This window comes from Carettochelys insculpta, chromosome 2, assembly GCF_033958435.1.
Source record: "Carettochelys insculpta isolate YL-2023 chromosome 2, ASM3395843v1, whole genome shotgun sequence".
Lineage (NCBI taxonomy): Eukaryota > Metazoa > Chordata > Testudines > Carettochelyidae > Carettochelys > Carettochelys insculpta.
The window spans coordinates 232,542,554-232,567,651 of NC_134138.1; the positions used below are offsets into that span (position 1 = coordinate 232,542,554).

The 25,098-nt window shown below is 42.2% G+C and overlaps 2 protein-coding genes across 6 annotated transcripts in view; one reads left to right on the plus strand and one right to left on the minus strand.

Moving 5' to 3' along the window:
* SGCE (sarcoglycan epsilon) overlaps positions 1–11,544 on the plus strand; it is a 62,498-nt gene extending 50,954 nt beyond the window's left edge. For all 4 annotated transcript variants that reach the window (XM_074984717.1, XM_074984719.1, XM_074984718.1 and 1 more), the window contains one exon: positions 11,254–11,544. In XM_074984717.1, coding sequence (XP_074840818.1) covers positions 11,254–11,270 — 17 coding nt within the window. In that variant the 3' untranslated portion in view covers positions 11,271–11,544. The remainder of the gene's footprint in view (positions 1–11,253) is intronic.
* Positions 11,545–12,850: 1,306 nt separating this feature from the next.
* The window catches only part of CASD1 (CAS1 domain sialic acid O acetyltransferase 1), a 64,765-nt gene continuing 52,517 nt past the window's right edge, over positions 12,851–25,098 (minus strand). The window contains exons 13-18 of one of the 2 annotated variants that reach the window (XM_074984722.1): positions 24,612–24,691; positions 20,899–21,000; positions 19,268–19,408; positions 18,094–18,171; positions 17,100–17,192; positions 12,851–15,413 (exon numbers count right to left, since the gene is read on the minus strand). In XM_074984722.1, coding sequence (XP_074840823.1) covers positions 15,147–15,413; positions 17,100–17,192; positions 18,094–18,171; positions 19,268–19,408; positions 20,899–21,000; positions 24,612–24,691 — 761 coding nt within the window. In that variant the 3' untranslated portion in view covers positions 12,851–15,146. The remainder of the gene's footprint in view (positions 15,414–17,099; positions 17,193–18,093; positions 18,172–19,267; positions 19,409–20,898; positions 21,001–24,611; positions 24,692–25,098) is intronic. The other variant, XM_074984723.1, reaches the window with a different exon arrangement.

A 25,098-nucleotide genomic window follows, 5' to 3' on the forward strand; every position in this document is an offset into this window, starting at 1 on the left:
AATGCCCTACCATGCACGCAGTCAGTGCCTCGTGGTGGTGCCTGCTCACTACACATGCAGTGTGGCTCCCTCAGTTCCTTCTCTACCATCTTTGGCAGTGGAATGAGATTTGACACCTGAAAAGACACTATACGTTTCTCTGGCTGATGTTCTTCCTGCATCAGATGTCTAGGAGAGCGCCATATACCTCAGAAATGCTTTCATTGCAGTAACTTGAAGGCCAGAGCAAGGAGAGACAGAGAGCTGTGCCTGAAGATGATTTTACTAGAAAAAATCCCTCCTGCCTCTGAGAAGGACCCTTCCAGCCACCACAAAAATTGGGCCAGAGACAAAGCTCAGAATTTCTCCTCTGTGGAGAAACAATCCTCCTCCGTGCCACACTAGACTCTCACAAGAGCGCCTCCCCGGCAAAATCATTGTCCGCCATCTTCCAGAGTTAGCTCCAGTGCTAAACCAAGCACCTCGAGCACTGCCATGGCCTGGGTACCAACAGCATGCAAACTGGCAGAGTCAGAGCCATGGTATTAACACTCTGCTACAGTGCTGATGATGCCAGTGAAAGAGTTGGCACCAAGACCAGCCCACATTGACGTGCCACCTCTGTCAGCACCGGCGCCTCTGCAGACCACAGCACTGACATGAAAGTCATAGTCAAAACCGAGTGCTAATAATAATTTGGTGTCAAAGCAAAATACACCAAAACAATCCTCTGCACCAATCCAATTCCTACAACAGAAGGCTATTGAGTTCCATTTGCTGCTGCAATCCCCAATCATCCATACCGAGTGCTCACCCCCTACCAGGCATGAAAATCCACCTTTATCTCCCACACCACTGTTTTCCCATAATGATACAGATATGGGAGGACAAGACAGCAGGTTCTTGTCCCAGCAGTCATTGCCCACACAAGACTGTCCACACTGGCGTGTATACATGCCAGACCTGAACATCATTCCCTCATGCAACAATGATACAGACAACCATGGCCATACACTCCACCCCCATCCTATGCAGTGGCCACTGCAGGACCCATGGGTCTCATACAAACACCAGGCATCCACTTCATCTACCCCTATAAGAAGAGCCATTATGTCCCCACCACCTCAAACCCCACCTGCTGCATTTGAAGTGGGGGAGGATGAGCAGCCAATAGAGGACTAGGACCCAGAGCAATCAGACTGACAACATAACTCATCGTCATTGCCAGATACCTCAACCTTAGCTGACACTCTGAAGCAATTCCAAGATCTCTTTAAGAGAGTTGCCACAGCCCAGGAGACTGATTTCCAAGAAGTCTAGGAAAAACAACATAAGCTTTTGAAGATCCCTCAACTGTTCACCAGCAGAATACCCCTTTTTATGGATGAGACCATCTGGGAACCAGAAGATATGATATGGTAGACGCCATTCCTCCTAAGACCAATGAGTGGATAGGAAGTATTTCATCCCAGCAAAAGATATGGACTTCCTCTTCTCCCACCGTCAACCGAATTCCCTTGTGGTTGATGCAGTCCTTCACTGCTCCAAACTACCACAGGCCAGTTCTATTTCTCAAGCAAAAGACCACAAGTGCCTGGACTTACTTGGGTGAAAAATCAATTTGTCTGCCACTTTGCAATTAAGAGTAGCCAGTTTTTCTGCTCTGTGGGCCCATTATGATCATACCACATATTCCAATCTCCAAGAGCTCATGGACCATTTGCCAGAGCAAAAGTTACCACAGCTTCAGGCCATTATCCAAGAGGGCCAAGCGATCTTGCACACAGCCCTCCAGGCAGCAATGGATGTGGCAGACACGGCAACCTGTATTACAGTGGTAGCGTTAGTAATGCATGCAGCTGCGTGGCTTCAAGCATCCAGGGTCACCAGGCAGCTCCAAATGAAGGTGTAGGACCTTCCCTTTCACAAAGTGTCCCTCTTCATCACCAGAACAGATGAGGTCCTCCACACAATAAAGGACTGTTGGGCCACACTTAGGACACTGGGGATACCCCTCCCAACAGATGCAAATATTACATTCCATACCAGAAACCCAGGGATACCTACAGTACACTACTACCCACCTGACCAAAGATCTAGAAACAGACCTAATGTACACAGACCCCAACAGTCTAAGGGTTCGACTAATCACATTGAAATGACAGTTTTGAAAATTTGGTTGAGGGTCTGACAAACCTCTCCCCACCCGCAGAGATGAGACCATCTTTTGGCCATTGCTTGCGTCCATTCTTCCAACAACGTGCTGGGATAACCACCGATCAGTGGGTATTGGAAGTCATCAATTCAGTTGCTGTGTTATGACTAGGAAAACTTACCTGTGCAAAAGGAAAAGATTTTCAACATGGTATCAGAGGCACCTAACACCACCTCCAGCAACACCTATCTCAATCATCATGGAATATCTCCTAACCCTCACATTCTGGTTTGCCACTCAGTTTCCTTAGGATTCACTTGGCTCCTATTGTGGCCTTTCATGACACAGTTGAAGGCTCATCAGTCTTTGCTCATCATACTACAAAGCAATTCTTGATGGGAATGCAAAATGCATTCCCTGATATAAGAGATCCCAAACTACTTTGGGACCTCAATCATGTAATCAAGAGCCTCACAAAGGCCCCCTCTGAGCCCCTGCCAAAGGGGAAGTGGGCAGGTCTGGACTTGATATCAGCAACACATCTTGAAGAATAACAGAGGTTGCTCATATGTGGATTCCAGTATGTGAGTTACCAGCAGTTTGTGAAGAGGAGGAAGTAGACTTCAAGTCATTAGCACAGCACAACTCTGCTAAGTGCCACATCAGAACTCGGTTAAGGACACTGTTGCCTGAATAGAATCAGGAAGGCCCCAGTGAGTTTCTTTGTGTGAGAGCAGATTTTGACACACTGAAGATGAGACCGAGCTGGGAAAACCATAGTCTTGTCCAAATTTGCATGCTGGAAGACATGCTCACTGGCCCTTGGATTAACAGTTGTGTAAATATGGAAAGCCTTGCACCCAATTCTGTTGAAGAAATGCCATCACCACTGCCATGCATTTTATGAAGACTCAAAAAGCCATGGCCAGACCAAAGGGTAAAACCATACCTGGTATGTCTGTTTGCCACTGCACATTGGAGGAAATGTCTGTGGGCTTGGATAAAGGAAATGTGGAGACATGCATCCTTGAAACTGAGGGTAGCATACCAGTCCCCTGGATCCAGGGAAGGGATAATGGAGGCCACAGCGACCCTCTGAAAACCAAACTTGTGTATGAAGTTTAGGTTTTTGAGGTACAGAATGCAGTGCAACCCCTGCCTTGACTTTGAGAATGAGGAAGTACCAGGAATAAACCCCCTGCCCCTGAATTCCTAATGGACTGTCTATATTACACCTCAAGCAAGAAGCAAGCGCACCGCCAAAGGAGTTGTGTGAGAGAAGGGTCCCTAAAAAGGGATAGAGAATGGGGTTGGTGGTATGTGAGGGAGCAGAAATGGATAGAGTAACCTGCTCCTAGGGTGTTCAGGATTCAACAGTGTGAGGGTGATCTGAGTCCAGGCACCCAGAAGTGGGACAGTCGGTTCCTGGGGCGGGGGAGGGGTAGAACGATCTGGGATAGTGTCCAGTACTCTGCCCTCAGGAGCATCCTCAAAACTGATGCTTAGGCCCAGGGAGTGGCTTGGAGTCACCCTGGTGCTGCTCAGAACAGGAGCTGGGAAGCTCCCTCATTTTTACACTGACACTTATGGTATCCCTGCTATCGTCTGGGAGGGCCAAAGAAAGAGTATGTGGGCTGTTAGCACCTAAAGTGCCTCCACTGTGGGGGTAGGTGTGTGGCTTCGCAGGGATTTCAGGGTGACCCTTTAATGGTATATAGGCAGGACTTTGGTTTAGCAATAAAGGTCCAAACCCTCAAAAGGCAGGTCTTAAATTGTGTGTTGTGCCTCAGCTGGAAGGCCAGAAGGCAAATCTGTGTGGCCCTAGTACAGGCAGCGGAGTCTGCAGAATCCAGGGCCGGCTGGAGTGCCGTTTTAGAGATTGCGTGCACCTCCTGCACCACTCCTGCAAACTTGTCTTGCTTGTATGGGCAGGAGCTCTGGAAATTTGGAGATCGCCTTCCGGGGATTAGAGCCATAGCAGCTGAGGAGTGCCGGCTGGTCGGAACATACAGACCTCCAGTGGAGTATATTTTCCATCTGAAAAGTTTAGCACCTTTGCCTCCTTGTTCATGGGCATGAGCCAGAGCTGCTCCCTATCATTGACCACAGCCACCATGAGATATCCAGGGAGGGTGTGTGTGAGAAGATGTTTGTAACCCTGCTGCACCACACAGCAGAGCCACTTCATCTTGTGGGCTGTAGGTGCGATTGAAGTAGGGGTCTGGCACAGCACCTTCATTGTGGTTTGTATGGATTTAATTGGAAGGACAAATCAAGCAGGGCCCTCCAGGGAGTGGATGTCCTCAGTAGGGCCAGATTTCTCCACCACTTCTTCAGCCTGGAAGTGAAGATTTTGAGCGACCCTGTGATGAAGGTCCTGGTGGGCTCTATAGTCTACCAGCAGAGTAGAGGGAGGACACTATGTACTCACCCCCACCTTGGCAAGGCGAGATATGTGATGCAGAGAGGGTGCTATGGTGGACCTGACGGGTATCTCTAGGAAAAAGCCTTTGGGTGATCATGCATGTGCATACACTGGAATGCACCTGAGCAACCACCTCCAAGAAGTGGTCACTCTCTGCTGTAGGCTGGACAGGCAGCACTCAGAACAAGCCACAGTTAGTTATCCCATCACTTTTCACTGTGCGTGGTTGAGTTGGCGCAGACATCACTTCTTTCATCTCCAGTTCAAGCACTGTTTTGGGGGTAAGCTCTGGCTAGTGGTTTGGTTGCATAGGGAACGGTTGCACCCCCCCTCCCCCCCATGTAACGCAAGTACACTCCCCTGCCATTATGGCATATGGCTGTTGCAGGATTTTTATTTATTTTATTTAAAATATTTGAGGTGGCTTACAAAACATCTAAAAATAGAGAGATTTAAAATACAAAATGTCAAAAAGACATAAAACCTAATGAAACATCTCAAACGAAGGATCACGCACAAACTCAAACACCAATAAAAACACGAGTGAAAAGGGTGGCTTTAAGCAGGCATTGAAACCATGTTAATGGTGTCAGTATGTGACTATCCTGAGGAAGAGAAATCCAGAGCCTGGGAGCAAAGCTGAGAAGGCCCTGCTCCATGTTGATGTTAATCTCCCTAAATGGGGAAACAGTGAGCAGAGCCTCCCCAGCTGACCTCAGTCCCCAGCAGCTTCATAGGGGGAAGAGTCCTTCAAATACTGTGGACTGTACCCATTTAGGGCTTTATGGCTATGTCTACACGTGCACGCTACATTGAAATAGCTTATTTCGATGTAGCGACATCGAAATAGTGTATTTCGATGAATAACGTCTACACGTCCTCCAGGGCTGGCAACGTCGACGTTCAGCTTCGACGTTGGGCAGCACCACAGCGAAATAAGCGCTGCGAGGGAATGTCTACACGCCAAAGTAGCACACATTGAAATAAGGGTGCCAGGAACAGCTGCAGACAGGGTCACAGGGCGGACTCAACAGCAAGCCGCTCCCTTAAAGGGCCCCTCCCAGACACAGTTGCACTAAACACCACAAGATCCACAGAGCCAACAACTGGTTGCAGACCCTGTGCATGCATTATGGATCCCCAGCTGCCGCAGCAGCAGCCAGAAGCCCTGGGCTAAGGGCTGCTGCACACGATGACCACAGAGCCCCGCAGGGGCTGAAGAGAGAGCGTCTCTCAACCCCTCAGCTGATGGCCGCCATGGCGGACCCCACTATTTCAATGTTGCAGGACGCAGATCGTCTACACGTGCCCTACTTCGACGTTCAACTTCGAAGTAGGGCACTATTCCCATCCCCTCATGGGGTTAGCGACTCCAACGTCTCACCACCTAACGTCGATTTCAACTTCGAAATAGCGCCCAACACATGTAGCCGTGATGGGCGCTATTTCGAAGTTGGCGCCGCTACTTCGAAGTAGCGTGCACGTGTAGACGCGGCCTATAAGTCATAACCAATACTTTAAACTGTGCCCAAAAACATACTGGAAACCACTGCAGCTGCCAGAGCACTGGCATAATATGCACTGCATAGAGTGTTAGTTAAAACTCAGGCAGCCACAGTCTGGACTATTTGAAGTTTCCGAAGACTCTATAAAGGCAGTGCTATACAGAGAAAATTACAATAATCCACTCGAGATGCGACAAGAACATGGATTACCGCCCACGTCATACTTGCTCAGGAAGGGTTGCAGCTGGTGGAGCAGATGAAGCTGCTCAAAAGCACTCCTAGCCCTTGAAGAAATTTGATATTCAAATGTTGAAGTGTCTAGGACTCCCCCCAAACCGCGTAATACCTGGTCTTTAAGGGGAAGAGTAACCTCGTCTAAAACAACAAGAAGTCCTGGGGCACCTTATAGACTAACATATTTTGGAGCATAAGTTTTCCTGGGCAAAGACCCATTTCATCAGATGCCCACACATCTTTGCCCAGGAAAACTTATGCTCCAAAATGTTAGTCTATAAGGTGCCACAGGACTTCTTGTTGATGTTGAAGATACAGACTAACACAAGTACCTCTCTGATACCCATCTAAAACAGGTACCATGGCACATTCTTGAACACATGGGCTGTGTCTACACGTGCCCCAAACTTCGAAATGGCCATGCAAATGGCCATTTCGAAGTTTACTAATGAAGCGCTGAAATGCATATTCAGCGCTTCATTAGCACGCGGGCGGCAGCGGCGCTTCGAAATTGACGAGCCTTGCCGCCGCGCGGCGCGTCCAGACAGGGCTCCTTTTCGAAAGGGCCCCGCCTACTTCGAAGTCCCCTTATTCCGGCGTCCTTTCGAAAAGGAGCCCTGTCTGGACGCGCCACGCGGCGGCAAGGCTCGTCAATTTCGAAGCGCCGCTGCCGCCCGCATGCTAATGAAGCACTGAATATGCATTTCAGCGCTTCATTAGTAAACTTCGAAATGGCCATTTGCATGGCCATTTCGAAGTTTGGGGCACGTGTAGACACAGCCATGGTCTCCTGATCCACAGGACCTCAGTCTTATCTGGATTTAACTTCAGCTTATTAGACTTCATCACTGCCTCCAGGCATGGGTTTAGATCAGTTACTGCCCTACCTGATTCTGGTGTCACAGGGAAATAAATGTGGGTATGATCTGCATATTGGTGGCACAGTCCACCAAAATGTCTTACAACTGCTCCCAGCAGCTTTATGTAGATGTTAAACAGCATAGGAGACAATACGGAACCTTGTGGGACCTGATAGCAAAATTGCCATGGGGTTGAATAACAGCCCCATAGTTCCACCTTCTGAAAATATCCCAACAGGTAAGACCAGAACCGCTGCAAAAGAGTGCCTCTAATACCCAACTCCCCCAGGTGTTCCAGAAGGATACCAAGTACAATGGTATCAAAAGCTGTTGAGAGGTCCATGAGAATTAACAGTGACGTACTCTCTTTCTCTGCCAGTGTATGTCATCCACCAGGGTGACCAAAGCAATTTCAGTTTCAAAAGCCAGCATAAAAACAGACTGAAATGGATCTAAATAGTCTGTTTCTTCCAAGGATGCCTGAAGTTGCAATGCCACCTCTTGCTCAAGCACCTTGCCCAAGAATGGAATATTTGAAACTGAGCAATAGATATTCCAGTCATGTGAGTCCAGAAAAGGCTTTTTAAGTAGCAGTTTTATCACTGCGTCTTTCAAGACAGCTGAAACTATACCAGATCTAAAAGAAAGATTAATAATCCTGTGGACCCAACCAGTGATCTCTTCCTGGCTAGATTTAATAAACCAGGAAGGGCAGGAGTCAAGTGACCATGTGGTTGGACACGCTCCCCGAAGCATCTTGTCCATGTCCTCGGTCTTCAATAGCAAACTGTTCCAAAGAAGAACGACTGGATAGCCTCTGTAATTGGAAATCTATCTCCTGCATTTGCAGAAAGATGTTCTTTTATTGACTTTCAGTAGAAATTAGGCACTTGACATTTTTACCCAGCCTCATCTAATTAGTGTAATTATAATCCACTATTTTCAAATGGAATTTTTACACCACATTTACAGGCCTGGCAAGTTGCAGAAATGGCTCTTATAGAAAAAGGAAAATTAAGAACTTTAATTACTGTCAAAATATAAATATATTGCAAATATAAATAAATGAGCACTTGATTTTGAGAAGTCCAAGAACTAGCACTATTTTGCATTTATTGAAAGGGAATAAAGAATATGGCCAGCAGCCAAAGTCCTGTTTCACCAACTATTTGAATACCCTCTAAACAGAACTTCCAGTGTACGTGTTGCCTCATGAGGCCTTCTGAAAATCTGATAATTAGATGGCTATTTGTTGAACCTGATGTAGTTTTGAGAGAGGGTCAGATTGTGCCAAAACAAAAATAATTGAGAGAAAATCAGAACACGCATCTAATATATGTATTGCACTGCTGGGAATTGCAAATGAATTACCAGATGAAAATGTTTCCTGTTCGTTCTTTGGTAGAGCAATAGATTCAGTCACATTGTTCTATTCAAAATCCAAAAATCCTTTGGTTTAGGAGATGGGATGTTATCTTCAAGGTGAGTGGATTAAAATTACTCCCAGAGTTGTTAAACACATTTATCATACTTGAATAGTAACAGAGAGGAAGCTGTGCTAGTCTATACGCTATCAAAACAAAAAGCAGTCAAGTAGCACTTTAAAGACTAGCAAAATAGTTTATTAGGTGAGCTTTCGTGGGACAGACCCACTTCTTCAGACCATAGCCAGACCAGAACAGGCTCAATATTTAAGACACAGAGAACCAAAAACAGTAAGCAAGGAGCACAAATCAGAAAAAGATAATCAAGGTGAGCAAATCAAAGAGAGTGGAGGGGTGGGGGGGAAGATCAAGAATTAGATTGAGTTAAGTATGCAGACAGGCCCCTATAGTGACCAAGGAAGTTCCCATCCCGATTCAAACCATGTGTTAATGTTCCGAATTTGAATATAAATGTCAATTCGTCCGATTCTCTTTCAACAGAGGAGCGATAATGTCTTTTCACTAACACACATACCTTGAGGTCGTTGACAGAATGGCCCATTCCATTAAAATGTTGACTAACTGGTTTGTGGATCTGCAGTGTTCTGATGTCTGTTTTGTGCCCATTGACCCTTTGTCTAAGGGAGTTAGAAGTCTGTCCAATATACAAAGCATCTGGGCATTGTTGACACATGATGGCATATATGATGTTAGTAGAGGAGCATGAGAAAGTGCCTGTGATTCTGTGAGTAACCTGGTTAGGTCCAGTGATGGTATTTCCAGAGAAGATATGTGGACAAAGCTGGCAGCCGGCTTTGTTGCAGGGAAAGGTTCCAGGACTGGTGTTCCTGGGGTATAGACTGTGGCTGTTAGTAAGGATCCTCATGAGGTTGGGAGGTTGTCTGTAGGAGAGAACAGGCATGTCACCCAGGGCCTTCTGGAGTGTAGCATCCTGATTAAGAATAGGTTGTAGGTCTTTAATAATTCGTTGCAGTGGTCTGAGTTGGGGGCTGTAAGTGATGACCAGTGGTGTTCTGTTCTTGGCTTTTTTGGGATGATCTTGGAGTAGCTGGTTTCTGGGTATGCGTCTGGCCCTGTCGATTTGTTTTTTTACTTCTCCTGGTGGGTAATTCAGGTTTATGAATATTTGGTAAAGTTCTTGTAGTTTTTGGTCTCTGTCAGTTGGATCAGAGCAAATGCGATTATACCTAAGAGCTTGACTGTAAACAATGGATCTAGTCACGTGTGCAGGATGGAAACTAGAAGGGTGTAGATAAGTGTAGCGATCAGTGGGTTTGTGGTACAGTGTGGTACTGATCAGGCCATCCTTGATTAGTACTGTAGTGTCCAGGAAATGTATCTCTTGCACGTTGTAATTGAGGCATAAGTTGATGGTGGGGTGTAGGTTGTTAAAGTCTCTGTGGATTTCTTCTGGAGCCTCTGTACCATGGGTCCAAATCATAAAGATGTCATCAATGTATCTTAAGTAGAGGAGTGGTAACAGGGGACGAGAGCTGAGGAATCGTTGTTCCAGGTCAGCCATAAATATATTACCGTATTGTGGGGCCATGCAGGTGCCCATAGCGGTTCCACTAATCTGGAGGTATAAATTGTCCCCAAAATGGAAATGATTGTGTGTGAGAACAAAGTAACAGAGGTCAGACACCAGATTGGCTGTGGTGGCATCAGGGATGGTGTTCCTGATTGCTTGTAATCCGTTTTTATGTGGAATATTAGTGTACAGAGTCTCTACATCCATTGTGGCAAGGATGGCGTTATCAGGAACTTTTCCAATGTTTTGTAATTTCCTCAGGAAGTCGGTGGTATCTCGGATATAGCTGGGAGCATTGGTGGCATAGGGTTTGAGGAGGGAGTCCACGTAACTGGATAATCCGGTGGTAAGGGTGCCAATACCTGAAATGATAGGGCGTCCAGGGTTTCCAGGTTTGTGGATTTTGGGAAGTAAATAGAATAATCCAGGCTGCGGCTCAGATGGTGTGTCTGAGGTAATGAGGTCCCGAGTAGCAGCAGGGAGTTCCTTCAGTAGTTGTTGTAATTTCCTTTGGAATTCCAAAGTGGGATCAGCAGAGAGAGGTCTGTAAAATGTGGTGTTGGAGAGTTGTCTGGCTGCCTCCTGTTCATAGTCTGTTCATAGTTCATAGGCAGCCAGACAACTCCAGTAATACAAACTCCAACAGGAGGCAGCCAGACAACTCTCCAACACCACATCTTACTGTTTTTGGTTCTCTGTGTCTTAAATATTGAGTCTGTTCTGGTATGGCTGTGGTCTGAAGAAGTGGGTCTGTCCCACGAAAGCTCACCTAATAAACTATTTTGCTAGTCTTTAAAGTGCTACTTGACTGCTTTTTGTTTTTATCATACTTGCTTACTCCAAGCCAAAAACTATGCAGGCCTGTGCAGATACAGAAACTCTAAGCAGGGAGACATATTTGGATTCTGGTTTGGAAGAATCTGGAAGAAAAAAAAAATCCTGAAGTTGTCAACAGTTTGCTGGCCCTGGGCTTGAGAGTTGCTGACTTTTGTAATGCGTATTTTGAGTTTTGGAGGTTTATGGAAATGATATATAATTCATATTTATAATGATGACAATGTTTCTGTATTTTACGAAGAGCTGCAGCCATTAGATTATATACATTCTTTTTATTTACAGGTAAATGGTATCCCTGAAGAAAGAAAGTTGACAGAAGCAATGAATTTGTGAATGGGATAATGCCGTAACCACGTCTTATTTCTTTATTTGTGCAAATAATGCACACGCTTTTCTGGTGTATAGTGTGCATGCCCACAGTATTAAGTACTCAGTCCCAGAATATACAATCATTTCCATTTAACTATATGTTTTTTTTTTGTACTCTGGACATTTTTGACAATTTGTAAGACACAGATAACTTTTTATATTTGTTACATTAAAATTATCTTTAAAATAAATGTATTAATATCAGCCTTTCTTCTGATTGTCTTTATGATCAACTGAGAAGTCTACAGCAAGTTTTTTTTTAAAGTAACAGCCAGATTAAAAGATTTTTAGACTTATTTCTATAGTTTTTTTTTTCAATTTTAATGTTTGCTTTAGAAAAAAATTTCTTGAATATTTTATTCATTTCTATAATCTACATTCAAAACTCTGCAGTTGGCTGGCAAAGGGGTCATTGAAGCAAATCTCCACTGAATTGGCAGGATCATGACTCTGGGCCTGATATTCTGATTTTAACTCATTTGTGCTTTGTTTTGCCATGGTATGTATTTTTGTTTTTCTTTTACACAAGGTGAGGCTAGCGATGCAACTTAACAGGATACTTTGAACTTTAGGTACAAAATTGGACATGCTTTAAAACTACTATTATTGATAGCCCACTTTGGCTAGCCTTTTTGCACCGTTCAGCATTACAACTGTTTCCTGAAAAAAATAGTTAAGTTATCCCTTAGACCCAAGTGGAACTCTGCCAAGGAGTGAGGCCTGCCCTGCTCCCAGGGCTTTAAGTCCTATGCTCATAAGCAGCCTATGCCCATCAGTGACCTTGAAAACAATTGTTTATTTTGTCTAGGCAAAGAACAGATAAGTAACAAGAGTCATATCTATAAATCAGGTAACTGGGGGCGGGGGTGGGGGGGGAGACATTTGGCTCAGGGCACTCCTGGTGGAGTTGGCACGAATTCCAGCACTGGAGCAAAGGTCTGACTTGGTCTCAAGCACCACAGCACTGGTGCAGAGTGCTCTATTTTCAAGCTGACATGGATACTCTTTCCCAGCTCCAGCCAGAAGCCAAAGCAGACCATGAATGGAAGCTCTCCCATTTCTCCTAAGTGAAAGGAGAGAGTTAGAGGTAACCCAGTGCTCCTCAGCTCAAGCTGAGCAGTCTTGATCAATAGTGACAAGGGCCTCTGTCACTTACCAGTGTGGCAGGCATGATCTAGACTTGTAGTTGCAGTCGCATTGACACCAAAGGCCTTGCAGGCAGTGCAGGAAATACTGATGCCACCCTCACTGGCTCTGGCAGTACTTCATCATAGGGCTAGACCCATCATGGGGGTCATCCCACCAACACACACCTGCATGGAGCCGTCATGCCTCAGAAATATGGACAGTGGAGTAGCCACACTCACACTTTGGCTTGTGTATGCTTCCTTCTCTTTCAACCCCCACCTTGTAACCATATGCCAGCCCCATTCTGCTGACTGGAAGGCTGACCATTTCTACATTGAAAAGGATTAGGGGAAGTAATGATGAGTAGGAAATTACTTTTGAAGTGCTCTAAAACGTGAACCCTCTGACTTAGGCTAGGTATGCTAATAAGTTACCAGTGATCTGGTTTTAAACAGTAAGAAAAATATAACTAACTGAGTAATTAATGCACCTCACAATACAAAAATAAGCATCCACAGTACATTTATTTAATGTTTAAATTACTTCATATTTTCACATAACCTTAAAAGAAAATATATTTTCTCCCACATACAGCAATAGCAAACAAGTGCACTATTTTAAACATTAAAAATAATCTTTAACCAAATCTGTACAACAGATAAATAAATATCTACATTGCTTAGTTTGTGAAGAACAAAACCAAAAAATTCCCTCCAAGCTCACTTCTAATAATGGTATAGATGTAGGTTGTACATCCTGTCCATAATAACTATCACTACAGTGCTCAGCTATAGCTCATCTTTCAGTACATTAAATATACTGATCAGTGGCTAAGGATGACTTTCCAAACATTAGAAATCATGTCCAAAAAGAAACAATAACTGAGAAAGTGTTGCACATTTTTCATCTAATTGCCAATAAAACTGGTTTACATACCCAAGGTTGTTGAATTAATACACTAAGTTTATTCTTGAGACCTATATTAGTTTTATCTTGCTATCTTCCTCTTATTACTTGATCCATCATTCTTAACACAAATTGCTTTCTTTACTGGAACAAAATGCAGCTGTTCTTTCACTGTCAAGAAAGTTTCCCTATAGATACAGGTGGCTTTGCACATCTGGACTCCACAGTTCAACTGATACATCAGAAAATGTATAAATATCAGACAACTTACTGTATAAATTAAAATTCTTATTGTTTATCATTACATATAATTAATTGCACATATGCTGAGAAAACAATACTGTATTCGAGTGCTAAAACAATAGCCAGCTAGAAGACAGAATGAAGTACTTGAACCTTCAAGATTACGTTAAGTCAAACTCACACAAAACTGTGAAAACTGTACTGTTATTGTTCAGTAGAACAAAGTATCTCTTTAGTTCCACTGAATTTGCAGGAATTAAAATCACAACTTACCAGTTCTAATTTGAAGTGGTATGTTTCTTTCAATTCTATACGGTATGCAAAAGAAAGATACATGATATAGAAAAACTTGATTCTGCATTTGAATCTCAGCTACCAAGGAAAGATACAGCTAAAAGGAAATGGAAGAACTGGCTCTTCTAAACAACAGACCTCAACCGTATTTCACTGTCAATTTAAAAAGCAAACTATTCTCTGCAGCTGGCCAAATTAACAGTCAACTACTACTCTTTCCTAAGCAGGCTGGCTCTCCATACCTTCACTGAAGATACTACTCTAAGTTCTCACATGGCTCTAGCTCCCTTGGGAGAACAAGATCACACATGATCTGGGGGTCTAAGGTTGTTGTGCACCTCTCTACTCTGTAAGATCTCAGTACAGTAGAGGTTTGACTGGAAAAGGGGGGGGAATTTTCCCAGCTTTTCAATACTCAGCCAAAATATTGCTCACTGTTTTTCAGTGGGCTGTATTAATGTTGTGAACTATAGAGTGTGGAAGAGCAATAACTGGAAAATGTTGGTGATAAAGTGAACGTATTAGAAAATGCAAAAGCAAGATCACTTCAGTAAATAAAAATAAATAAATACACAAAACATCTATGAAATAGCATGTAAACCTGGCTAGAATGTTAAATGAAATAGCTTTAAATTGTTACTCTTTTTTGTTCAATGTATAAAGGTATTCACATCCTGACTACACCAAAATACTGATCCCGAGACAATGAGTTAACAATTTTAGAAAAATGACCCTGACTGCCAATAAGATATACGTCATTTTTAAATAGTGAACATAACCATCAGCTAAAAATCATACATCATGTCCGCTTTGTTGTTACAAAAAGTTTCTTGAGAAAATTAAAGTGTGTCTTACGTATACCGTAGCATGCTAGGAAATATCCGCAAGTATCAAGGCAAATTCAGTAAATCTCCAAATTAGGCTGGCAATCCACCTATTTCTCTTCATGTTATTTTTTAACACATATGTAAATGGAAATATATATCCAGTAGAAAAAAAATCCTCACTTTTCACATGCAATTCTGTACAGTGCATTCTTGTTTGCTTCGGTTCTTTTGAGAAGGGTATTTCCACACAAAATATGTACATTTCCATTATATACACATTTAACAGACTTTAAGCTGTCTTCCTGCTGCAGCTCAGCACTGTATATGTTTTTTTATACCTCCAGTTAAATATTTTTCTTCAGGCAGACAAAAAGTAAGCCTGAAGTAAGTTTTAAAGACTTCTCGAAGTTAATGCCTTGACTGATCTTGAATCGCTGACAAAAAGAGAAGTCCAGAAAAAAAAACAGCTATACATAGCAGCCTTCTAAGCAGAGTTGCATTATCTTTAGGAACAACCATCTGTGCTAGATCGTTAGTGATCTGAGAAATTTCATGTGCCACACAGACAAATATAAAAGTGCTGACAATAATGTTGAGCACTGGATTTCCAGGAATGAGCACCAAGATCCCCTTTGTATCTGCTGCTAGCCAGATGTGGTATTGACAGATGAATAGCTAGAAGGAAAAGAGATTTGCATATTTAAATTTATAAACGAGTGTGCTATCATGCCTACAATAGCTAAGATAGGCTACTCCTGTTTAAGTGATAAACAGTGAGGTGACAAAGTTTGCAGATGATAAAAAATTGTTTAAGATAGTAAAGGCCAGAAGCAGACTGCAAAGAAATAAAAAGCAATCTAACAAAGCCAGCTGACTAGGCAAAACAATGGCAGATGAAATTCGGTGTATTTAAATGCCAAGTACTCCACAGCGGAACACATAACTCCAATTATACACAAGGATGGGATCTAAATTAGCAGCACCACTCAAGAAAGATCTTGAGTCACTGTGCACAGTTCTCTTGAGAACATCTGCACAATGTGCAATGGCCATAGAAAATCTAACAATTAGATTTAGGCACTATTAAGAAAGAGACAGAGAAAGTAAGACAGGCAGTATCACAATGCTGCCATATAAAGCCCAAGAACACACCTACTTTGAATACTGCATGCAGTTTAGGTTTGAGAAACGACAGTGAAGAACAACAGAAGTGATTAAGGGTACGAACCAGCTTTCATATGAAGAGAGATTAAAAAGCCTGGTACTGTTCATCTTAGAAAAGAGATGACTTGGGGGGATAAAGTAGAGGGCTATAAAATCATGACTGGTGTGGAGAATGGGTAAACACTTTACTCCCTTTCACAGAACACAAGAAGCAGGGGCTATCCCATCAAATTAATTGGCAGCAGGTTTAAAACAAACCAAGTACCTCTCACAGTCAACCTACAGAACTTGCTGCCACAGAGTGCCGTGAAGGCCAAAAGCATAACTGAGCTAAAAAAAAAACCCCACGAATTAAATAAGTTCATGGAGGATAAATCTATGAATGGCCGTTAGCCAAGAAAACCAGAGAAGCAATCCCCTGCTTTGAATCCCCCTATACCTTTAATAGCTATGACTGGATAACATGAAATGTACCATTCAATAACCATCCTGTTTTATTTATTTCTTCTCAAGCAACTGGGGCACTAGACACTGCCGGAAGACAAAACAGTGGGTTAGACAGACCATTGGCCTTACTTGGTAAGGCCATTCTCAACATTCTTATGAATGTCACAGCTAAATATAAAGCAGGCCAGATTATTAAGCACAAGGGTTTAAAACATGATGAAAGAAACCACTCAAACTGAAGCAGGTATTTAACATCTCTGCAGTCCTGGGATACAGGAGGGTCAGTAGGTTACCAACTGTTAGGAACTTAAATTCATAACTCTGCAAGGCATTAAAACAAAATCAGTCTCAAAAATACTGGTTTATAGCTCATTACAATTTATAACCTACCAACCTTCCTTTGACCAATAACTGAAGAGGTATTGATTGCCCACTTCATTTTTCGTGGTTTCTTGCAACATCTTAACTGCTTATAACTGTGTGTCCCTGGTAATTAGCTGTGATACGCTAGTTACCTTTGCCAGACTTAAAGAAGCGCTCTGTATATCTCAAAAATTTGTCTCATTGGGTAGCCCACAGAAGTTAATTCAATATTACCGCAATAATCTTGACATTCTTAGTGAAAATATTGACAGCCACAATTTTATATCAAAGCAAATGAACCAAAAATATCTTTCTACTATTTAGTTACATAGATTACAAGTCCATCACTTACAAATTCTTAAAACGAACTGTTATCACTCTACTTACCTCTAAAGAAATTCTGCCAAACCAGGCAAAAAATGAACTATATACAGAACGAACATATCCAGGAATGTTCCTGATGAGGATGAAAGCTAAAATCTAAAACAAAGAAATTCATTTGCGAAAAGTAACTGAAAATAGATTATGCACTCACTATGAAAATTAATCAGATATTTTTACTATGTAGGTATAGAATAAAAACTTTAAAATACATGCAGTACCTGCATTATAAAGGTCTTGATCCTCTAAACACTTTACAGACATACTAAGTGAATGGTTAAGTACACGAGTAAATGTTTGCAGGATCAGAGCCATGTTACATACAGTTACATACAGAGTTACAAACATCTCAGAAATGGAAGTTGTTCACAACTTTGAACAAAACACTGTGGTTGTTCTTTCAAAAGTGTACAACTGAACATTGATTTAACTGACTCAGCTTTAAAATTTTACAGTGCAGAAGAAAAATCCTGTTTTCCCTTTTTTTGTAGTTTACATTAAGGCAGTGCTGTATTTGCTTTTTTGGGTCTGTGCTGCTGTCATATTGCGTACTTCTGGTTCCAAGTGAGGTGTGTGGTTGAATGGTTATATTGTAACTTTGAAATTCTAGTGTTTATGAATTAGTATTCAGGAACTGTATATGGCCATCAATGTGTATTTTAATTTTTATTTTTTTATATATTTATTTCACACAAGTGCATGCATGCGCACCCACACACACACATTTATATAACAGTATATTACTCTGTATATGAAATATACCCACACCCTTACAGAATAGACTGAAAATGTGTATGATATGTACATAAAATATTACATTTTAAACTTTGTATTACATAGGTTGAGGAAAAATAATCAGCAATGTGAAAAGCCTTTTTCCCCATTCATGCATGAAAATGAAGTTCATCAACTGATATTAAGTGCAAAGATATCAGAGACCATCTATACTTTGTTAAATAGAATCCTAGATTCTATCACTAAGGAAAAGGAGCACAATTACCTGCACAACAGAAACAGAAGGATGTAGTTCATTGCACTCGGTTTTGTTTTTACAGCTACTAGCCCAGATAGAGTAGGTCTACAAGATACAAACAAGCATAGTCATCAAACAGACTATGTTTAAGAGATTTTAAGATTTAACAACAGGATAAAGTATTTTAAAGCATGTTAAAACAGCAGTGGCAAAGCGCAGGGAGGGACCTCTCAATCCTTTACACCTGCTACACAGAAATGCACGTTTCAAACACTGCTTTGCAGATGATGAATGCAATACTCTATTTAAAAAAAACCAGCCCACTACTGACAATTTTGTTAATCACCATTTAGACATTTGCTCATTTCTTGACTATTTACTCAGGTCATCTATATTATTATTGTTAAAGGCATCAATATAATCAAGCAGAGAAGCTGCAATATCTACAGTCTACAACAGACAAAAAGGGGGAGGTGGGAAGTCCAGTGAAACTTTAGAATGGGTAGGAGCAGTTTATAAAATATGGCTTGTAGCAAAGAGGCATGGCTTCCCTCAGGCTGTGTCTACATTACCACCTTCCTTCAAAGAAAGCATGGTAATGAGGCTGTTCGGAGTTTACTAATGAAGTGCTGCCGTGCATAGGCAGCATTTCATTAGGCAAATTCTCCCCCCTCCCCCACGGCAACTCCGAAGTTTTAAACTTCAAAGTACCGGTGCACGTCTAGCTGCAGCATTCCCACCGGTACTTCGAAGTGCTGGGGCATCTTCAAAGTCCCCTTACTCCTAAAACCTTTTAGGAGTAAGGGGACTTTGAAGATGCCCCAGCACTTCAAAGTACCAGCAGCAGCACCATGGCTAAACGCGCATCGGTACTTTGAAGTTTAAAACTTCGGAGTTGCTGCTGGGGGGGAGGGTTGCCAATTTGCCTATGCACAGCAGCACTTCATCAGTAAACTCCGAACAGCCTCATTACCATCCTGCCTTTGAAGGAAAGTGGTAATGTAAACACAGCCTCAGAGACTGACAGCAGATGGGAACCACATTCCACCCCTGCTTATAAACTGAAATAAACTTCTGCAGCCCAAGAGCATCTCTTATGAAATGTGCACTCATTGCTACATGACAATTTCTCAGGAAATCTGATCATCTTCAGGGTGATGGTTTTCAATACACAAATCTGCAATTCACATTGTGGACTCACCAAAAAGCAAACTACAGAAATGAAGAGTAAAACATTTGAAATTTTGTTGGAGAAGAGAGGCTCTCCTTTCCCTTCTGAAAGCATCTGATGTTTTTGTAATGCCAGATAAATAAAAGCAAACATCATCCCATAAATGACTACCTGCAAATGAAGAACAGGATAAATGCTCATTCATGGCATATAATAAACAGAAGTGAAAACACCAACGTAACAGAGTTGTTAAGCTTTGTAATATAAAAGCTCAATCCAGAAGAGTTACTTTTCAAACTATAATTCATGAAAAACACCAAACTTCCTGTAGCTTATAGAAATTACAAAGTACATTTAATTCAGAACTAATACTCTCAAAAATTGACATTGCATTTTGTTTTAGTTACTATTAACACGACACTCAAGTTTCCAGTATTATTCAGATACTTTTTAGGGTTAGGACCTCATGTTTTCTATAAATCCACAGAAATAACAGAATTTACTCCTCATGGAAATGGTCTGTCTCTCGAAAAAGAGGTTGTTAAGGGTCAGTTTCTATGAGCTTCCCCTACTTCAGTAGCGGGGAACACTGAAGATGCTCTTCTACATCACAGATGTATAATATTCCAGCTAGAGAGGTATATATAAGAAAAAAGCAGTATGCAACATTACTCCAACCTCCTCAGTTAACATCAGGCTATGGTTCGGAGCCCTGCTTCTGTTGCCTGGTTTAAATTTTTTGGTGTTCTGGCACTTACCCTTCAGCACTTCCACTGAATGCAACATATACTTCACAAATTGCAACATTTGGAATTTTGTTAAGTACACTGATCTGTCTGTGACATGCAAAAAATTTAAGCAGTTGTTACAGTTGGCAGCAGGGGACAAGGTATGTCACTGGTTGGTCCTAGACCACTCACTCTGTGGAGCAGGAAGAATTTGAAGACTGCTAAAGTCAACAACAGGTCAAAGAAAAATGCATTCACATCCTCCCACCACCCAAACAAGACACAGGTGAAAACAGACAGAATTTTTTCCCTCTGCCAGTACATCACATTGTGGAGGAGGAAGAATGCCCCCCTCAAAAAACTTATTTAAAATACATATATATAAACAATAAGATCAAACTAACATCTCCACATAAAAGGTGAAATACATTTCTGTATCAAGACCTTCTGATTTCCGCAGCACAGTGTTCAAAAGAAACACTTCCATGGAAATGTCCTTAATTTATAAATTATGTTGTTGATTAATTAAAGTTTCTTCCAAGGTTGTCATGGGTTTAAAGAAAACAAGATTAACTATTTATTTCACATTATGAGAGAAATTTAAAATTTCCTATAGAATTTAGCTTTGAAGTGCCAGAGAAATCACATGCGTCCCAGCAAAATTTAAGTCTGGGACTAGACAGAATATGCAGAGCTCTGATTAGGAACACTTTATAGGCTCAGAACATAAACAAGTCAGTGTCCATCTTTTCTGCATGACTTTGACAAATGCTTCAATGAAAACTGTTCCCGGGCCCTAAAACAACCCTTTGACTGGAACTTCACATTTACTTTTTCCAGAGGAAGAGAGAGAAATAGAGTCTAAAAGTTAAAGTACGTTCAAGAATACTTTTAAAAACAAAACCACAATTAATTTATGAAAGCATTACGTACATAGCGGTCCAACTTCCATCTAAACCACCACTCATAAACATTTCCATTCAGCTCAAAACACTTGGACACTGGCCAAAGAGAAAAAATCTTCTCAAATACACCCTGTAAAATACAAAGGTGGCAAGAAGTTAACATTGACTTCAATCCCATTTAGTCAATCTAATTAATTTCATTCTCTTTTAATACCATCATACCTGTACTAAATCAGCTCAGATGGCATCATCACAAAAGAAAGCCAACTGCATTGTGCATAGTCTGCCCATCTCAAGATAAGGCTCAGAATACTTATGTCAATTAATATTAGTTCAATAGTTTAATTTTCACAGTTTTTGAGAGCTAAGAGATTTGTCTACACTGCCTACATTTTGTTCTACCAGGGAGAGACCAAAGCCTGAAAGAAATTCCTTAAAACAAGCAAACAAAACCCTGAAATAACAGCAGATAATTTTTTGAATGGAAAAGCAGCAGAGAAGCACAGTCAAACTGAAATACCCTTCCCATTCCCTACATTTAACCTAAACACTGTATAATCTGAGATATGGGAGAAGTAAAAGTAACATGCTGCATGTTTCATATTATCTAATTTCAATACAAGTATTAGATATACACATTCAATACTCACCAGACAGTATCTGCAAACTGTTGCCTGATCCCTTTCCCATAAGCACAAATTGGAGACAACCACCTGTAGTCTGCGTGCCTTTGTGTAACATAATATACTGTACAGTATTTCCTAATCTTCCCTATCTGTGGTCAGTGCAGTTCTCAGCAGCCAGAAGGAATGAACTCGTGGCCTCTTTCTCTGAGATCATTGGTCAGACACCACCACGAATTAGCTACTGAAGTGTTCCTCCAATTACGGGGAAGAAGGTGGCCAGTCTACCATTTCTCCAGAAGATTAAAATCTTTACTAATGACCGGAAGTAGTCAAAAAGGAGTATAATTACCTGAAACTGTTCCTGAATTTGTTTTATATTTTTCATCAACTTTAAAGGATAGTCAAAGTTTTCTGAAAATTCTGAATTTCAGCTAAAAAAAAAGTGTTAAAACTTTTTCTCACATACTTCAATCAGCAGTACTAGTGCTAATCTTGATTCAATCACTCTGAGGAGCTGGAGTTTTAAGATAGGGCCTAATACTACTGGAACAATTATAAACGTACCAGAAATATGACATATATGCTAGACTGAAAGCTCTTTGGAGAAGAGAACATAATTTTGTTTTGTTTCCACAGAACCTAGCTCTCAGTGAGAGCCCAGTCCATGACATAGGTGCAACATTAATATAAACAGATACTAATTTGAGTATTTCTTCAGATAGATGTTACTCTCAATGTAGCCTGATAGAAATGCTCCGAGAGGCACCTGATGTTACAAACAAAACAGCAATTTCCTAGACAAACTTTTTAAAAAAAAATGACATTTCCTTCTAAATTCCCGTTGTTAACAGCATTTAGTATCTTTCCTCTTACAAGTCCATTTTGCACTGTTGGCTTAAATGGGGTCAATTAGATAGGTGTTGGGAGACCTAAATAAAAGCTTTTCAGAAAACTTCAGTACTAAGGTTTAATATTAGTGGGGGTTGGCTTTCTTTTATTTACTTAGTAAAGAGAAATTCGGCCTTTCATTCTCCACCCTGTATCTTCCCAGTGAAAGATAAATCACGCATGAGGCAGGAAATTCACACTGATACAGAGGACCTACACAAGGTCTATACTATTCACATGCCACTTAAATCTTCAATAATAGATCATAAGTGGTACACAACCCTTGTGCTTGAAATTTGCATAGGCATGAATGCAGGCTTTCCTCTTTCCAACAAATAAATGGCAGTCAAAATTAAGCCTTCCATATACTGTTATGGGGGGCTGGGGAAAACCAATTAAGTTCTGTATGCTGGTGTCAATCTTCCAGTAAATTATACCACGGGTAGGAAACCCCTAGACTGTGGCCCAGATCCGACCCATGGCTTGTCTGGATCTGGCCCCTGAGGCTCCCCTCCGCAGCATACAGCCTGTGGTCTGGTAAAGGGCAGGGGGCAGCCCCAAGTCTCATGGGCCAGATCAGGCAAGCTGGGGCTGGATCCAGCACTTGGCACAGCCAGCCTGGTGGAGGAAGGAAGCAGTGGTGGCTCCACCATCGCTCCTCTGCTTTCCCTGCCAGCGGGGGGCTCACATATCCCTGGAGCAGCTTTCCTCCTAGCCTCTCCCAGACACCTCCCCGCACTGCTCTGAATGGCCAGAATTCTGGCCAATTAGAGCAATGGGAGAATGGTGCCTAGAGAGGCTTCTCCCCGCCTCTCCTAGGGAATGTTTCCCATGCTGCCATTCCCGCAGCTGGGGAGGGGGCAGCAGCGGCAACATGTGGAAGTGCCCCTCCCCCAGCCTGCTCCTGCCCTCCCAGACTCCCACCCTCAGCCTGTTCCTGTACCCTCCCTCCTGCCCAAACCCTCCATACCCACCCTGCTCCTGTAACCTCCTTCCCAACCCGACTCCATCTCCAGCCCACTCCTGACCCCACCCCCACCACTGCTCCCAGCCCACGTAAGCACCTTACCTCCCACCCAAGTTCTCCAGTCTCAGTGCACTCCTGTACCCTCCCTCATACCCAGACCCCACACCTGCTCCTTGGCAGGCCCTTCTCACATGCTGAATCCTGTATCCCCCATTTTGGTTGCACTACAGGTCCCCAGAAGGTCTGGAGGAAGCCCTGAACCTCAATCCCCCATTCTCCATCTCCTGCCCATGGTGCTGGAGTGTGAGGGGAGTGAGGACTCTCAGTCAGGGACCACATCAGTGAGTTTTCGTTTTGTTGTTTTTGGGGTTTTTTTTCTGCTTCTCACTTTGTGTCCCCGACTGATTTTTCAGTGGGTTTGTTGCCCCCCCCCCACCCAAAAAAGGTTCTCCACCCCTGAATTAAACAGGCAGGATCTGAAAGATAAGTATAAAGAAAGCAAGTGTGGTAATAAGGTGCTATTTTAGAGATATTTTTATAACCACCAAAATAAGTAAAGCTGAGTTCTCATTTTACATAACACTGTCAGAAAGGTCAATGTTAGAAGCATTGTGAGAGGGAAAAAAAAGAAGTAGGATACTGAAAATTCTAGCCTCCCACAGAAAAATCAGATATGAAAAGAGAGCATTTACACATTTACACCCACCCTCCGCCTCACTCTCCTATATGATAACAGAAAACTGGTCATAATGTTCTATTCTGGCTGCGTCTACACTAGCCCCAAACTTCGAAATGGCCATGCAAATGGCCATTTTGAAGTTTACTAATGAAGCACTGAAATACACATTCAGCGCTTCATTAGCATGCGGGCAGCTGCGGCACTTCGAAATTGACGCGCCTCGCGGCTCGCCCCAACGGGGCTCCTTTTCGAAAGGACCCCGCCTACTTCGAAGTCCCCTTATTCCCATGAGCAGATGGGAATAAGGGGACTTTGAAGGAGGCGGGGTCCTTTCGAAAAGGAGCCCCGTCGGGACGAGCCGCGCGGCGGCAAGGCGCGTCAATTTTGAAGTGCCGCGGCCGCCCGCATGCTAATGAAGCGCTGAATATGTATTTCAGCGCTTCATTAGTAAACTTCGAAATGGCCATTTGCATGGCCATTTCGAAGTTTGGGGCTAGTGTAGACACGGCCTGAGTGGCTTTCCAAACTGAATACATGGTCTACTATTAATTCTAAGAGTACAAATAAACAAATTTACAAACCTGAGAATCTGCTAGAAAATATATACACATAAGCAAGGAAATTAGTTTCAGCAGCAAGCCAAAATGCCAGAAGCAGTTCCCTGTGGGAGAAATGAAAAATTAATGAGTATCTGGCTGTTACTTTTCAAAAGATACATTTAGTAAGAAGTCAGCAGCTGTGATACACAGATATTCTTTATAATTTAAAGTGTTTTGTCCAGATATTAGACAGTCACAATTTGCCATGATCCAAACATGTTAACTGGGTGATTTGCTTTTTTTCATATGAAGTAAAATCTGCACCACAAACATTCACAATCATGAATTCACACATCCACAATCCATAGACACAAAAATACAACTTCTGCTGGATTGAATGAAACTGATGTGCATAAATCCAAGGGTACAATTTAACTCTAATAACAAACACTGCTTTAAAGACTATTTTGCCAGTCACTCAGCATGGGAATTTCTAATTTTAGTTGCACATAAAAATCTAAGAGCAGTT